The sequence below is a fragment of the Lepisma saccharinum genome, chromosome 20 (assembly GCF_977018435.1).
Source record: "Lepisma saccharinum chromosome 20, izLepSacc3.1, whole genome shotgun sequence".
NCBI classification, from domain to species: Eukaryota; Metazoa; Arthropoda; class Insecta; order Zygentoma; family Lepismatidae; genus Lepisma; species Lepisma saccharinum.
In genome coordinates, this window is record NC_139248.1 from 29,334,849 (window position 1) to 29,353,386 (window position 18,538).

Here is an 18,538-nt window from a genome sequence, read left to right on the forward strand (position 1 = left end):
CATGAATGACATTCATGAAATGTTATACCTGCATATTACAGTAACATTGTAGTACAACGGTTCCTTAGTAAGCTTTGAATTTTCCAGTGAAATAATATAAGGTTTATTCTAGTCAAACTGGTAAAAGGCAATAACTATGGTGGCACTCGATTTGTTTGTAATGGTTTCGGTGGCAGATCCAAAGTCAGTTTTCACTTTAAAGAAAATTGTATTGTGTAATCAAAAGTAGATATGATAGTTTTGGAATTTGCTTTCATGATTTAGTTTGCTATGAACTTAATTTTTATAGTGATTTTCAATTTGGATAAATCTTATTATTTTTGTTAAGTTTGTGTGTTCAGTTTTTAGAAAGAGAGAGCTTGATGTATATTTTAATTGCTTGTTGTAAATTTATAGTATGAACATGAAAATAATTCTACATGAATATAGAGCATGTTGTTGAATTTTTAAATTGTATTTTTGTATTGCATTGACAAAAAAATGATGTGCCATGAATGAATGGAATTTTCTATACTGTAAGTCCATCACTGTAACCTTTGTGTGCCTTTTATGACATTTTTTTTTTTACATTAATAGTGGAAATTTAGTACTACAAATATGTTGTGCATTTGTAAACTTTTTTTTTTGTTATTGTTTAGAAAATGTTTTGTTAAAATATATTGTGACCAATGTTAATGCCTTTGTTAATTCGTTTAGTTAGAAATGTCCAAGTATTTTTATTAACATTTTGTTCAAATATGAATCGGTGTTGGTTCTTGTATGGTATACTTCTAGGGAGAATATATTTGTTGAAAAATAAAAGTTGTTTGCAAATGTTTTATTTTTCTTTCGTGATATTAAAAATTGCATACCTAAGAAAGTGATTCTTTAACCTGCGATCGGTTGCACGTGAGCACCATGCTCACTTTAAATTTTAATGAAGTGCCATTTTAACAATATTTTAAAAAATTGGCCTCTGGTGCTCTCTAGCTGACTTTTAGAGTTTCACGAGCAACCTGATCACATTTTTATGAGATGACGTAAACAGCATTATTAGAAAGCCCATTGTTGTGGAAATAGTGTTGTCAAGAGTGAGCGCAGAGCTCTAAAGCAACCAATTACGTTGTATATTTTTTTATTTACATTTGTGCATTATTTAGTCAATAGGTCTATTCTGTTTCTAGTGAGTTTTCATATCTATATGTTCTAGTGAATAGAAAATTTGAAAAGTGTCGCAGTGTTTTTATATATCATATTAGATTTATGGAGCTCAGAGGAACATGCGCTTTTTGTTAACGCCGAGATTTGTTGGCTTCAACTATGTATACTACGCTGTTTGAAAACCAATGTTTTGAAACAAAAATGTAATGAATAAGAATTATAATAAAGAGATCATTACAAGTACAAAAAATAAATCTAAAAAAATTAAAATATGGTGAAATATGCCTGAGAAGCAAGGGTGAGCACCGTGCTCACCCGTGACTGATGGCAGGTTAACTTGCCTCTCAAAGCATTCTTTCAAGTTACAGTAGTGACAGCTGTTACTTTCAAAAAGTAAATCCTTTCAATTAACTCACATCTCCTTTGCATGTGTGTGTGGATGTTAAAAAATAAAGGGTTTCATGTTGAATAACTATTACTTGAGTAACACACAATTGAAATGGGGCCTCCTGATGGCATACTGGTAATGTCATCACCTTGTAATCAACGAATCCCAGTGTCAATACCCAGTGGAGACATATTGCACAGTGGTTCAGATCAAACTTTAAACTGTATGTCCAGTCCCGATTAGCCTATCTGTTCATAAAGTGCACATTAGACTATAATTCAAACAAACGTGCAAAACAATTGAAAATGCTTTCAGAAAAACTTAACTATTTGTATTCTGGATAGTAAACACACATATGAAGTACAGGCAACACATTGTCAGGACAGAAATTGCTTTCAGCAATTTCTGTTTACAAAAGTGTCTTCATTTATCTTATTTGTACAATAATGACAATTTAATATCTTAACAATACTGATTAATAGAAAAAGGTACTATAAATAATTACAGATTGAAATTTTTTTTAGAGAATCTGTTAAATAGAAAATCAGGTTCTTGGCATTTCAATAGTTAAGAAACCAAAACATACAAAGAAATTCGATTCTGGTAACAAAATACCAGATCAAAACATTGAAGGTGGTATTCCCCAGCTTCTGTATTAGGTTAGTTTAATTTGAAATGTTAAATTGCATAATATACATATTTTATAATTCTTGTTGAGAACAAAACGGACAGAAGTTTCTGGAAAATAAAACATGCACAATTTCCACCTTTCTGCCTTCATACGAGGTAAAATGCATTTGGAATATTCATGAGATTCAATATGTTACGTACATTTTTTAATAATTTAAAGGATTTAGATAATTTATTTACAAATTTATAGAGAACCTTTTAAAACACATTCTATATTCTTCTCAGCATCACCCTCTATTCCTTTCAACTCGAATGCTTCCAGGATGTTTAAGACTCGGGATGCCAAGTGGACGAAGTGCAGACTTTGATTTCTCCTCTCGAAATCCATTTCGAGACATTTGAAGCCCTGAAGAGAAAAGAATTACACAACACACTCAATATATTTGTTATTTTATTACTTTTCTACACCATTGCTCTAACCAACTTCAATCTCTTGTGCCAGTATTTTATGGAGTTACCTTTAAGAAGTTGGAAACACTGAAAGATGTTCATGTAAGAAATCAAAATGTCAGAAAGAAATGTTTAAATTGGAGTCACAAATTCAGTTGTTTTTCATAGTGAAATTGTCTCTTGTCAGAGGCATCTCAATGGGATATGTTGTCTTTGAAACTTGGATGACATCGACAGTACCCAGTGGTTCAGATCTCTCTAAACTGTAGGTCCAGTCCCTTGAAATTTGAGCAGTTGCCATATTGGGCAAGTAGCCTGGTTGGTCACACCAAACAACATAAAAGAAGGGTTGAAAAGATTCAACAACATTGTGCATGGTGCCCTATTAAAACAAAATATTGTTTTCTGTTTGCAAATACATAGATTAAGAAAATATCTTGTTCACTCTGCTTGCTATACAAATGTGTGTACTTTTTGCTTAAACACAATTATTAAACATTGTATGTTAATGATTGATGCACAATGTACAAATCAATTAGTACAATGTAAGTGTTGGAGCATTTCAAAACAGTAAAAGTCTGAAGTAAGTGTTCATCACTTTCAGCTTTACAAGACAACTAACATGGACTTGTAGTGTGGATATATAAAGTATACTTGTATGCATCATTTTTACGAATATGTTCTACAGGATTATTCTTCTATTAGTAGTTCTCTGTATGCTGTAATAATTGCACTCAATATACTACATGTTAATATAATTTACTCAATAAAACTCTTGGAAAACCACCACCTTCAACCCTTAGACACTGGCCATCACACCCAGGTATTTTTGCTAATGCCGGTTGCGACACCCATATCACAGTGTGTTGAGTGACTTTGGGAAGACCCTGTGTATCAGATAATGTTCGAAGATACATGTTTTGAGTGTCATGTGAGACAAGACATTTGTCATTAGCAATTAGTAAAATTTAATTTCATTCTTACTATATTTGAGGGAAGGGGGGAGGGGGCAACTTCTCGCCAAAAATAAAATCACTGATTTTACATTAGATTTTTTTTTCTCTGAACGTATTGTCAGCAAGTGTGCAATTCTTGCCGTGAGAATAGAGAACACATATCAGGCAATATGCAGGTAACATTTTGAACAGTCATGTCACGGCAATGCCATCATCTTGGTAAATGTTTTTTTTTTTTCTGAAGAAAACGAGATATAATTTTAAAGACTCACATCCTGGCGTTGCCTAAGTGGGGGCTCGTCGAAATTCAAATTTCGTAAAAAAAATATTTTTCTTCTTTTATTTGGTAAAGGAAAATTAGGGTTTTTGGACTATAGGGTATTAGTATAATCCTTACTGAACAAAGTGAGGTATCATTTTTAACTAGCGTTCATAGTCTCCAAGATAAAAAATATTCAAATCTTGACGAATTTCAAATTTCCTGCTTGAAAATGCTCCTGGCGTTTAGGCAAAACCAGCGGAACTGGCTGGCATCTAAGAGTGTATTGGACCACTAATCTAGTTTTCATTTTTTATGACTATTAATTTCAGTGTCCTCTCCTTCATCCACACAGCACTTAACTACTATAGCTCATGAAAAATTTACTGCGCAGGAAAAGTAAATACCATTCACAAATTGATGAATATTTTAGCTTATTTATATGGCTGTACATAAAGTAATGTTTTAATTGTAAATTGAAGCAGCCATTTTCAAAAATGAAATGAACATTCTCCTATCTTCAACATTATTCAGGAGTGAATAGTGCAATTTCTGCCTCTTGTTTTCAGTATGTTTGGTAAATAAGTTTATATAAATCCAAAGCAACAAATAATTTGTAGTCCCCATATTCTCCTTTATGACTATTGTAATTTGTTAAGTAACTAACTTTATAATTAGAACTAAATTTTAAAAATCAATAAATATAGGGAAAATAAATGTGGTAAATTATCAAAATTTCAAATTTTTCACATGAAACACTAGATTTCCACCAAATCACCTGAGCATCAAGGAGTTAAAGTGATTGAATTAGTATCTCTGACAATGTTTACCATCCTGTAAGGGGACAACGATGTGCAGCTTGAGTGGTACTACACAGCAAACTTTAATGTGCAGATATCTCAAAATAATAACTGACATTCCTCTACTACACACAATCATTGACAGGGACTAAGACAATTAAAAAAAAATCATTGTGTGAGAAAAAGTGTTTCCAGAACAATTAAACAAGTATATGATGAGAATACTTACCTTGGCTGTTGTGTAATCAATGAATTGGATATATTTGCAATCCACAATAACTGGACATATTCCGTTCCCTTCGTCAATAGCACATTTGCTAATCTCGCTGCACACATGGTGAACAGACGGGTAAACTACGTAGTGTTCTGGAGTCACCAGAAGATATCTTACCCCAAGAGAATCCTAAACAATAAGAAAATAAAATGAATTTATAAATCATCATAAATAATATGGAAAAGGAAATGTTAATATGTTCAGGAGTAACATGAACATGTCGGATTACTATCCACACATCACATATATGTCCAGGGGACATCTAATGGATGACTTTTGGACATTCGTGCAAGTTCTGGATATCCAGTAGACATCCATTTGATATCTAACCCTTCCGGGGGACATCCTAAGGATGTCCAGAAAGGTTGTTTCCTGGATATTCTGTGGATCATTTCTGGATATGTTTTGGACAACCATAATATTTTGACCAAAAAACTAGACATTCCAATGAGGTCAGTTTACGACCCTCTCCTGAAAAATTGATAAATATAAAATTATTGTTATTATTAACGTACTGTAGTGGCAATTGAGGAGGGGGGGGGTGTGGCAAGAACAGTTTACTTTCTGCTAGTAGACAAGACTACAAGACTTACAGTCCACAGTGCCGAAGCAAAAAACTCTTAATTGCCGCCACTCTTAACATATATTATATTTATTAAAGTATGAATCACATAAATGATGCATCAGAAATGAGAAATGAAATATGATCTCCAGTTGTCAAAAAGGTATATAATCTCTGTGTGACAACATAGTGTTCCTGGTGCCTTCTGAATCTCAGTGATCACCAGTGGAGTAGCGTTATAGTACGCCCATATGCCTGGTGTTCCCCGATCTAAAATTTCAAAAATACTAAATGCTGTTAATATGAAGTAAATCTTGACTAATTTCATATATGTTTGACCTTCATGGCATTATAATAGCTATTTTTCGCTATCTGCTTGCAATGCTCCACTAACAACACTCGATCCAGCATTTTTTTCAATGCCTTTCCTGCCTGGATGCCGGGCAGGTTCGGCGTAAAGAACTCTAAATGCCTTGCTGCCTTTCTGGAGGGAAAGCTTGGATCTCTACAGCATACGCGCAAATGCTCTCTCGTATGCCCGCATATGGAGCAGAGGGCTATGTGATTGGTTCATGTGACCCTTCCTGCCTTCTGAAGCAGATGACAGCGGTAGAATTCCTACCCAGTTCTTCGTGCTCGTGCCACTCATGCTATGGGATGCTACAATACGCAATATTGACTGACGTAACTTTACCAAATTCAAATACACCATTTCTTAATGACCATTGCATTGTATAATTTATCGCACAAACAGCGATGTGTATTAAAAACTAAAAGAAAAACATAGTTTTTGTCAATTAAGTTGGTGAAGTCCTCGTGGTAGAAGTTCAGCCTGTGCCTGGTCTACCACTTAACCCGCAAAAGTATTTTTTTATTATTAAAACTAAACTAAAGTTTAAAACTAAACTAAAGTGCTCCCCTGTGCATAGCACCATGCCATGAAGGTATATAGGGGGTGTGGGGGTAACGCCCCACACTTTCTTCTTCTTATTATTATTATTATATCATTAGTATTTAACTGCTTAATATTGTGTCAATGGAAATGTTTAGCATTAATTTGAAAACTCTTAACATCGAATGGTCTGTGGACAAAATTATTTTAAAATGTTTATCACCATTCAAAGATGCAATAAACAGTGGTCTGAATTACTAATAGGCACTCTTACATCAGTAGAGTGTACGATAGTTGGATTATCCGCTCACCTCCATGTCAGAGTGTTTTGCACAGCGCGCCAAGATGACAGAGGTCCCTGGTTCGAATCCCGGGGTTAGCACGGATGTTCTTTATGAGTGTCCCTTCATCAACTTCATAAATATCACTCATTCTTATTTGCGATTAACCAAAAGTGGTAGAAAAGCGAAGTAAAATAAACCCAATCAATCAATAGTTGGATCGCCCACAACAATGACGTCTACTGTTGTTCAGAGGCGCTTGTGATTCAGGTAGGTTTTCTAATGACTTGCATCATACCGAAAAGTATAAAACACCAGAGTTCAAAACATTTGTGGCATAGTGAGGCATCTCATTCTGTAGCTAAAACATGCATAGATGATGTTTTATTGAAAACCCAGCTGACTTCAGGCAAATAAACAATACCTGTGGCGACTAATTCCATAAATAAATTATTAAGCAAGAAAGGGCCGACCCTTCCTTTGGACTTGGCGTTCCCACCCGAAATGCCCATGCTACACCACTGGTGATCACACCTTTGATGTTAGTCCTATGCTGACATTGAAGAATGCCAGTCTTCTCGCAAACAGCTTTATACATCACCAACCGTTCATAAAACTTCCTGCAACTCTCGGTAATGTTTACTTGCAACAACAAGATAGACATTGTTGAGACATGTAAACAAAATTTTTCATATGTCCACATATTGTTCATGATAGAAAAACCACAGACCTGAAATTAATTGAGATTAGGGATTAAATTTTTGTTGTAGGTCCGTATTGAAAGTACATGTACGTTTCTTGAACATGCTTATTCACTGCTCTACAAATAATGGGACAGAAAAACAATACAACGTGCGACATAATCTATCTTCTGGAAAGAGCAACAGTAAACTGTATGCTGGAAGATTCTCAACGACAATGGAACATTTTGATTGTTATGAAGTGCTTGAAATGCAGAACAGCTGTTTTGCCAATATTGCTAATTTAAAAATTCCATCAACATTTTTTAGCATGAAATTTCTCTCAAATTTAGACTGTTTTCAAGCTAACTCTGAGGCTTTTATAAAATGGGACAAATAGTGGTTCTTCAACAATATAAATGGAACGGCCAGAACACATCTCTGAAACAGGACTGTTCCAGTCAAGATGGGACATATGGTCACCCTAGCTATGGATCATTTTTTGGATATGTTTTGGACATGTGTGCCACTTGGTTCATGTGAATGGGGTGTTACTTGGATGGTTTTCGTTGATTGACAGAAAAGGATATACACCGGACCAGAATTGGACCTAATCTGGACATTATCCTGTTACTTTTCACACATATATTGGATAAGATTATGCATATCAAAAATCTTGTGCATACATATGTTTATAATATGTACTCCTCTCTCTCTCTCTGAATTTCTCCCTCCCTCTCTCGCACACAGATGCACACAGGCACATGTCTACGTATCCGAAGAATGTTTTATATTCCAGGGTTACTCACTGGGAATTTCTTGAATTCTGGGAATTATGCGTGAATTATTAGCTCCGGGAATTATGCATGAATTCTGCTTGAATTTTTCTGCGTAGAAGTGAAAAATGGAAATCAATGTTTGGAGGCAATTTTTTTACATTTTAGCTATTATTTTTATTGAGGAAGAGTAAGAAAAGAAAGCTGCGTGGAAAATAAAACAGAATTCTCTCAATCCCTTTGATTTGTTAAGTGTTCTTTGCAGAACAATCTATCTCATATAGGAAATATTATTGCAAGATAAGATATTTCGTTAGGTAAATTTGAAATCCTTGTACAATTAACAATTTTTCGTAGAATATCTCTAACATTTGTGACTTGTGTTTGTAGATGTATTTCCAGTCTTAGTATGCAAAATGGCAAATGTAAACTCAGCTCTTTAAATTATATACATATACCGCGTGAGGCACCTAAAAGTACCACCTGAAATAGCGAAGAAACCAGAAACAGTAGCGATGTGAGGTTTGCGGGAAACAATAATATCAAATGGGGCTCGTAAATCGGATGTATGGGGTGGGTCGAAAAATATCAACAAATGGGGCATCTCGAGCAAAGTCATATTTTTTTTTAAATGGAACGATATACAATAACATGCATAATATAAAAGAGCACACGCAGAGAAACACAACGCCATTGGTCTCATGCATCTACTGCACATAGGAACGAAGATATGGCCATGTGAAAATATGTAAAACTAACAAGTGGCCCACTTGACCGTCAGTACCACGGCATGTAAGACTTCTCATGTGCCTGACAGAACTGCCTTTACGCAGAGCAAGTTTTGATAGCAGGTTCACGAGATCGTGTTAGTTCATAGCAAGCAGTCGTAGTGGTAAGAGCGAAGATTATGGTGTTCACAAACATAGAAAAAGCGGACATGATCCTGATTTATGGGGAATGCCGAAAGAATGCCTCAGAAGCCTACCGTGTGTACGCAGAGAGATATCCGGACAGACGACAGCCATTTCGACGTCTGTTTGGTAAGTTATTTATTAAATTAAGAGACACCGGAAGTGTAACACCACGAGCACGTGTGCGGAACAAGCCAACTACAGGTGAGGCAGGTGCAACAAATGTTCTCGCCGCTGTTGCTGTGAATCCGCACGTTAGCTCTCGTGAAATTGCCAGGGATGCTGGGATGAGTCAGCGAAGTGTATTGCGCATTCTGCACACACACAAGTTTCACCCATATCATATCTCCCTCCATCAGGAAGTTCACGGGAATGATTTTGTGGCCCGTGTTCGGTTTTGCACATGGATGTTAAGACACGACACACCCGATTTGTCACGGATCCTCTTCACTGACGAGGCAACTTTTACCAATCATGGAAATGTCAACCTAAGGAACATGCACTATTGGTCGGTGACAAATCCACATTGGCTTCGCCAAGTGGAACGCCAGCACCCATGGAGTGTGAACGTGTGGTGTGGTATAGTGAGTGAACATCTCATTGGCCCTTTTTTTATACAAGGGACACTGAATGCTGACCGATACATACAGTTCTTACAACATGAACTGCCTGTACTATTGGAGGACATACCACTTCAGACAAGGAGGGTAATGTGGTACCAACATGACGGGTGCCCAGCTCACAGTGTAAGATGCGCTACAGCATGTGTGGAAAATACATTTCCAAATCGTTGGATTGGACGTGGAGTGCCTGTCAAATGGCCGGCTCGTTCCCCAGATTTGACACCCTTAGACTTTTCCTGTGAGGAAAGCTGAAGGACATTGTCTACCAGGATGTGCCAACAACTCCAGAGGATATGCAACACCGCATTATTGCAGCCTGTAGGGACATTCCCTACGAGATGCTACATTCTGTGCAACGATCTTTGCATGAGCGCCTTGTTGCCTGTATCGCAGCTGATGGCCACCACTTTGAACACACACTTTGACAGGTTTTCGCTTCTTATGCAGTGGTTCTTCGACATACTGTCATGGTCATTTTCATTATGCTGTAACACTGTCAAATACATGGTGCTGACGATGTCTACTGTATTTTTTCTTCCTTTAACACGTTCTGTCTTCATCTTGTCCAATGGCTTCCAACATCTCATACTTGTACATGCCGTGGTACTGACGGTCAAGTGGGCCACTTGTTAGTTTGTTTACATATTTTCACATGGCCATATCTTCGTTCCTATGTGCAGTAGATGCATGAGACCAACGGCGTTGTGTTTCTCTGCGTGTGCTCTTTTATATTATGCATGTTATTGTATATCGTTCCATTCAAAATAATATGACTTTGCTCCAGATGCCCCATTTGTCGATATTTTTTGACCCACCCCATACCTCCGATTTACGAGCCCCATTTGATATTATTGTTTCCCGCAAACCTCACATCGCTACTGTTTCTGGTTTCTTCGCTATTTCAGGTGGTACTTTTAGGTGCCTCACGCGGTATAATATGTTTGTTTGTATGTATGTATGTATGTATGTATGTATGTATGTATGTATGTATGTATGTATGTATACCGGTCAATTGCAATTGAATGTTGCTAGAATTTTTGGATACATTGGAATCGCACAGAACCTTTATATTGTTAATATAATTTTGTGGGAGTGAGTGAGTGTGTGAGTGAGTGTGTGTGTGTGAGAGAGCGAGTAAGTGTGTGTGTGTGTGAGAGGGGGGGGAGGGGGGCTGAAACAGAGAAAACATCTGCTTGTATCCTTGAATTTTTGGAAAGTATAGCAGAGTATGCACTGAATTTGAGCTTATTCTTCATTAACACGAGCAAACATCACAATTTCCTCAATGCAAACTGGTGTGGCAAGCAAGACAGATGGAGATTCGTAGTAAAGGCACTTTCACTTGGCCTTGCATCCATGTGAGACTCCCTAGGCCCGGCAATGGGCCTACACACAATGCTATGTCTTTGTGTGATGTTGCAATTTATGATTTAAGACAGCATCACAGAATTTGAATCCTAATGAATGGCTATAGACACTATAAATGATTCTTCCCACAGATATCAAAACATTTATGCCAATTTTGGAATAACACACGGACTCTGAAGATCTCATGGATATCCATTGGAGATTCTCTGTATCTCCAGGAATGTAAACCCTATGAATATCCAGGACAGGTTATCCCATGGATGTCTAATGGATATCCTATGGATATTCCTTGGAGATTTGTTCTGTAAGGGTATGTATTTCATAAACATTGACCTCAGACTTCAAGCTTCAATGTTGATGTGACTGCAAATGTAATATTCCAATATTATACCTTGCTAGAATGTAGTCATTTTGGTCCATTGTAATATATATATTGTTGTACAGTCAGTGGTGGCGATTGGGTTCCAAAACCAGGGGGGCAAGGTGTCAAAACTTTGGGGGGGGGGCAAAGGCAGTATATTTCCCTTTGTATATAAGATTTAGCATAGTGCGGGGGCAAAAGTGGCAAAAAGTGGGGGGGCAAAAGTGGCAAAAAGTGGGGGGGACAACTGCCCCCCTTGCCCCCCAATCGCAGTGTTAATTCAAGATCTGAACAAAAGAAACATTATAAACATAATTTTTATTTTAGTTACTTGCTCTTTCTTCCATGAACTGCTGTTGTGTTGCCAAGTGAGGAGAGGGGGAACAGTTGCCATTTCCATATGGTACCAAAAGTTTTGTAAATGCAGAGTTTTTAATAACAAGTATGCATTTTGAGACAACGAAAGAGGGATCAAGGCATATGAAATGGCAAATCACTTTTATTTTTGTATTTTTCTTCCTCTTTAGGCTAAAACAATAATAAGGATGAATGGCCATTAGGTGAAATTTACGAAGACAAGATTTGAACCTTGAAATCTATTTTGCTGAGGTCGTAGCCACAAACTTCATTAATAAACTTGTGTAAAAAGTACCAATTACTTTGCCACAATTGGTTAATGTTCAACCAATGTATAAAACTTCCTTTATTGCAATTTGAAATAAAAATACTAAATCTTGAAGTTACTAAGAAAACCAACATTATCAATGTAGGCAAAAGAGGGCTTAACTTTTATAATAAAGTGAACAGTTAAGCTCATGTGGCAGCACAAGAATTGTGCTACCGGCTTCCATGAGGCAGAGATGAGAACAGAACCTTTGAAATATAATCTTTATTTCAATTAAAAATTGTTTCAACCATTAACCAACTAAAATTTTACAAAGTATTTAGTCTTAGTTCATCATATTTTAATCCATATATTTTATCAAATGTGTTTAACACTATGAAATTCAATGATGAATTGCAAACAAAAGTTATAAATTGTAAATGTATTAATATTTATTTTGATTTTTGTATATTTTTCACCTCTACACCGCAAGGTAGAAGAGGACGTATTAAGTAGGTAAGTATATAGTTCACAATGTGCTATAATCATTCATTGAATGAAAAAATTAAATAATGGTATACTGTCTCGTTCAGAAAAATTTGAAAATGTTGAAGCTGCAGTTACCTAATTATTTTCCACCCGAACCAAAAAGTGTCTGACACACCACTGAGAATAACAGATTTTAAAGAATAACATGGAACATTGAGTCCCTACCAATTCGTATTAAAATATATAAACCAGGAAACCAATAGGCTCTCAAGGGGGATATCCATATAATGGATATGAGCGTTAAGTCTTAGATTGGCACAGAATTTCTAAAGTAAGGGGGAATCAAACTTTAATTTTTTTTGGCTTGGGGGGGGATAAAATGCGTATGATTATCATTATTTAGGTTGACATTATTCTATACCATTTGAAAGTTGCATGCTATCAAGTGAATTTTACTCTGAATTATTCGCTAAGCGGGATAGCAGTGGGTGTCATAGCCATCCGCCTCTGTTCCTTGACTCCTAATACAAACATCTGATATATGAAAATGCAGTGAACTAAAATATAGCACAGACTACTACACAAGAAGTCCACAGGTTATGCAATTATCAAATTTTTGGCACATTTCGATAATGAGGAAGAGTGATTTTAGACAGCATTAGCTATGGGGAAAGGCGATGGGATGCCAAAAACCCAGAAGCAAAATTAGTGATGAAGGGACAAAAAGAGGAAAGTTTGGAAGGAGTAAAGGTTGCGACCCCTTATGACAATATTATCTAGTATTAGTATTATTGCCAGTTTCGAAATAAATACCCTAAAAATGTTCTTGCTCGCATTCCTATTCTCACTCAGGAAGGGTGGATCGGAACAGGGTGATGGGAAGTTACCTCTCCCGAAAACATGTATTATTTTTTACACATAACGGTAGATAACTTTCATGGTACACATTTTGTGATAATATTATATACTGTTATGATCAATAACATCTCACGGAAAATCTCTTTATGTATACAATTTATTTACATCGCTCCCCTTCTCCGTGTATGCAATTTATTTACGCCGCTCCCCTTCTCCGAATATACATCTTTATGTTACAATCCATTAACAACTACTCCCGGCAGGCCCATAGCTAGAATTGATCTCCAGGTGGCTCACGGGTTATCAGGGGGGCTTTGCAAACCAGGTCCATTTTTTTAAAAAAATAACAGTATTAAATGAAGATAGCTACTACATTTTTCTACATATTTTAAACCATCGCTCGAAGTGTTAATTGATTGATACTGAAATCATCCCTTACAGTAGAGGTTCCCAAACTTTTTCGTTTTATGGCACCCCTTATTGTTTCAAGATTTTTCCGTGGCACCCTAGTCAGAATGTGGGCCAAAAAAAAAAAAAAAAGAAGTAGTAGTCCTGCGTACGCCAGTTAGATTTTTCTTTTCTATCTTATCATTTAGTTGTGGGCTTTTTAACATTTATTCCACGTCCAAAAACACTGTTTTCATTTTCTGACATTTCAAATTATCTAACCAAACAATGTGCTAGCTTTCTGCATGTCGAAAGTAAGTAAGTAAGTAAGTGAGTGAGTGAGTGAGTGAGTGAGTGAGTGAGTGAGCGAGTGAGTGAGTGTGTGTTTTTTTCGGCTACAGTTTGTAATTCCATAGAATCAACACAATTCTCTTTATCCTGTGTACTTCTAGAACATTTCAATTTTTTACATTCTTTCCATATTATGGATATCCATTTTTTAAATATTTCTGATCAAAAACATGGCACTGAAAAATAATTCAAAATTCATTAGAGTAATTTCAATTTACCGTGTTATCTTCTATGGTGATTCCTGGTCTTGCAGCAAAGTATAGAAGGAATAGTATGTTGATTCCAATTCCAACCAAAATTCCAAATTCCAGTCCCAAGAAAATACTTGAAAAAAATGTAAGTGCCGTGATCATGAGATCCGACTCTACAAACAAAAATACAAACTTTTTTCAATGTAAGATCCACAATAAAAGCATTTTAAAATTTGATAAACAAAAAAAATTACAACTATTATTTAAAAATGTATCATTTGGCATGATTGGGATTACACCTTGAGTAATCATGAGGCAGATCAACATGAACCAGGCAAGTCAAATACCTCAGCATGTCATGCACGCTCCTGTTCAGATAAAATAACACATAGTTTAACTGTCCAAACCTTATAAAATGTGGCAGTTTATGTGAACAGGAGTGTGCAAGCTAGAACCAAATCAACTAAACATGACATTTCAATCTAACTTATAATGACATGTCAAAAATATACAGTACAGTGGGAGCCATGAGTATTACTGTGCAAATTGTCCATCACCATGTTTGTGAACTTCAATTGACCCAACAAGAGCTTCAAGAATTAAAAGAAAAGTCAAAAAAAGCCGTTGACAACTTCTGCACCAGCATATTTAAAATTTCACCGCTTAAAAACACAAGATGTAAGAGAAAAAATAATGAAAATAGTCATGGACAATTTCCACAGTAATACTCATGGATCCCACTGTACATAACACAATTGTATCACTGCTAACAAGTGTATTTTTAATGTAATTAAAAAAATCTTAAGCATTCGCTGTACATTATTAATCTAGAGAATATTAGTTCAATTCTGTGAATTTTATGACAGTCCATCGATAAATTCTGTGTAGCAATAAAAAATTCTTATATTTTTAGACAGTGAACACAATGCAGATGTTCCTCTCTCCATGATGAGAACATTGTCCTCTTAATAGACAAGAAAGCACCTGATTAAATGAAGCGACTACCTGAAATATATATTTATACATGATAAGGATGTTAAACATGCAGCAAATCCACAGAAAAATATTTTACTCTTTCTATTCTTTGCTTTCAAACTTAGACTTTTAGCTACAGAAGAATCACAACTATGGGGTAAAACTGCACAATGAGTAATAGAATAAATTATTCAGATTTAAACAACAAAGCAGAGAACGAAAAATCAGTTACCTTCCATCCACTTCATCCTAAAGCATTTCCTGTGCTTATATCTATGTACCTTTTAGATCTACAGGGTGTCAGGTTACATAGGGATTTATAGTATATCTTCAATGTGTGAACCTTGAACATCAATGCGTTTGTGCACGCGACATTTCCAGTTCTCCAGAACCTTTTGCAGGACATCCAGCATAATCATATCTGCACATTGCTCAATGCGTTCCTTCAGATGCTGGATGCTCTGAATCTTACCTGAGTAGACGAGCACCTTTAAATAACCCCAAAGGACAAAATCCTTTGGTGGCAGGTCTGGAGACCATTGTGGCCACTCAGGAAAATCACCTCCACCTTTTCGTCTTTTGTCAGCATCTTCCTTCACTCACAGTCATAAACTTCTTATGTAACCTGACTTTTGACTCACCCTGCATTGCTCAATTTAACTTGTGCAGAAAGCTTTTATTTACACATTAATGTACTAGTTATATCAATAGGACTGAGGCTGATATATCGGTATCTGTTGATCGGTATTTGAAAGAACCTCTTGGAATTTATTTAACAAGACTGGCAGATAATTGTTGGCATTTCATTCTTTCACAGGGCCTACAAAAATGTAGCATGGCACTTTCAGTCTAATTATCCTGGAAATTACCCAAAATTTTAAGTTCTCGCTTATTTTACACCAGCATTGTGTAAAAAACTGGATTTTGCAATTACAGATAACATGATTTAATTGTTGAAAATTTTGAAGCAAAACTCTTGGTAAACTGATGTATATCAATGGAGTGGAATGTTAATCAATATTAAGAACAATGTAACATTGAAAAAATAATAAAATATAATAGATTAAATGGAATTTGAAAAGAAATTTTAGAAAACAAATGAGAAAAGAAATTCAAATTAGATGCCACAATATCAAAACTGTCTCTCTCTCTCTCTCTCTCTCTCTCTCTCTCTATATATATATATATATATATATATATATATATATATATATATATATATATATATATATATATATATATATATGATATGATTTATTTGCATCCAAGGTACAAGTAGGTACATCTTTAGTATAGGACATGTCAAATAGAAAGACATGTTAATAAAGTTTGGTAATTTTAACGTAAGATACACACATATATATTGATGTATCATAACGCTTGCATATAAAGATATTATACTTGACAATTTCAATTTGATGTGCAACAGCAAGTTCTGCATGTATGGTAACTAATCATAACTTTGTAACATTTATTCTGATTACACATACACATCACACTGACTATTAGATATGTCTGTATGCATTCAAAAAATGAGTGTTGCCTCTGAATATTCTTGTATGCTGTAAAATGAATGTTTAATTAGCATAGTTTTGATTTGATTTTTAAACCTTTCCACTTTTGGTTTGTGTCTTAACTCTCTGGGCAACTTGTTACACAGGTCAACTGCAGAGTTTTTTAGGTCCCTTCTCGTAGAGAGTAAGTCTTCATTCGAATTTTATCTTTATTTCTCGTGTTCAGGCTATGGATATCTTCAAACAGGGTAATGTCAGCAAGCAGAAGTTACGGAAGAGTGAATGTTGGATATTTTTTGTCAACATGATAAACATGCAGTCTTCAGGTGGAGTAACCTTAGGAGATAAAATTTAAAGTGAAGAATCCAAAATAAATTGAACATTGAAGAAATTCAAAAATATCAGTAAAAGTGGATCCAAAATGTTCCGAGGATGACAGATAGCCATTTGCCTCGAAAACTATTAAATTACAGGCCAAAAGGAAAATCAATTTAGGAAGACCATATCGCTGATGGAATAATCAATTTTTGTAGTTGCAAAACGGACTTTGGTTACCCAGACCTGCAAGAGGAAGATGAAGAAGAATATTTTAATTGATACAATTGGTATTAGTGAAAATCAGGAAGAGTAGGAGCATTGATTCAAAGTGATATTAGCTGCGTCCTAGTTATCAGACCCCCCCCCCCCCCCTAACTTCTGGACATGCCCTATATTTTAATTTGAATGAAGAAACATGGAAAATTGTTTATCTTCTGGAAGAAATTGGTTCCTTGATTATAAATACAGCAAGTACAATACCTGCAGTAGATACTCTATAATTTTCTCACTTCTTCTGTAAAACGTTTGATATTGGTTTAGTAAAATTTCCAAGACTTTAGCTGTTCAGAATTTTATAAATATATTTTATCTATTAGGCTCAGTCAATAAATAACGAGGCAGAGGATATTTCACAGTACGTACGTAACGAACCTCAGAAGTATTGTCCACCAATGTTTAGGCATTTATCCCATTGTGACACCAGTCACAAAATGGCATGCTCGTAGAACTCCTTTGGCTGCTGTTGGAACCAACTGCCCACATACTCCTTGATGTTATCGTCTGATTGAAACCGTTGTCCCCACAGTGCTTTGAGCTCACCGAAGATGTGGAAGTCACGTGAGAACAGATCTGGACTACAGGGGAGGTGGTTCAGGACTTCCCACTTGAATTTTTCAGACATTCCTTTGTTGTGTTGGCTGTGTGTGGTTTAGCATTGTCGTGCAATAGGACGACACCACGAGAAAGGTGACCAGGACGTTTTGATTTGATTGCCTTCCTGGGCTTCATTAACATTTCACAATACCGCTGAGCATTGACCATGGCTCCATGCTCCAGGAAGTCGACGAGGAGCAGTCCCTTGCAATTGAAGAAGACCGAAAGCATGACCTTGCCGGCACTAGTGAGGGTCTTGAACATTTTTGGTGGAGGGGAATCTGCGTGCTTCCACTGACGACTTTGCCGTTTCGACTCTGGCTCAAAGTGGTGGCACGAACTTTCGTCGCCGGTAAGAATTGCTGAGAGGAAATCGTCCCCACCATCGTTGTAACGCTGTGGCGATTGAAGAGAGATGTCCATGCGACAGACCTCTTGTTCCGGTGTCAATTGATGCGGGACCCATTGAGCGAACACTTTATGGAACTTCAACGTGTCCTTGATGATTGTGTGGACCATACCATGACTACGTCCCACTGATGCTGAAATATCATCCACTGTTACACGACAGTCTGTCTTGATGAGCTCATCCACCTGCGCAACATGCTGGTCTGTGACACGCTTCGG

At 36.2% G+C, this 18,538-nt stretch overlaps 1 protein-coding gene across 1 annotated transcript in view; it reads right to left on the bottom strand.

Moving 5' to 3' along the window:
• Nucleotides 1-2,351: 2,351 nt before the first annotated feature.
• Nucleotides 2,352-18,538, bottom strand: part of LOC146003844 (sodium-independent sulfate anion transporter-like) — a 123,756-nt gene continuing 107,569 nt past the window's right edge. Inside the window, exons 9-11 of the mRNA XM_083142297.1 lie at nucleotides 14,259-14,404; nucleotides 4,853-5,026; nucleotides 2,352-2,564 (exon numbers count right to left, since the gene is read on the bottom strand). Of these exons, the coding sequence (XP_082998423.1) occupies nucleotides 2,403-2,564; nucleotides 4,853-5,026; nucleotides 14,259-14,404 (482 nt within the window). The 3' untranslated portion in view covers nucleotides 2,352-2,402. The remainder of the gene's footprint in view (nucleotides 2,565-4,852; nucleotides 5,027-14,258; nucleotides 14,405-18,538) is intronic.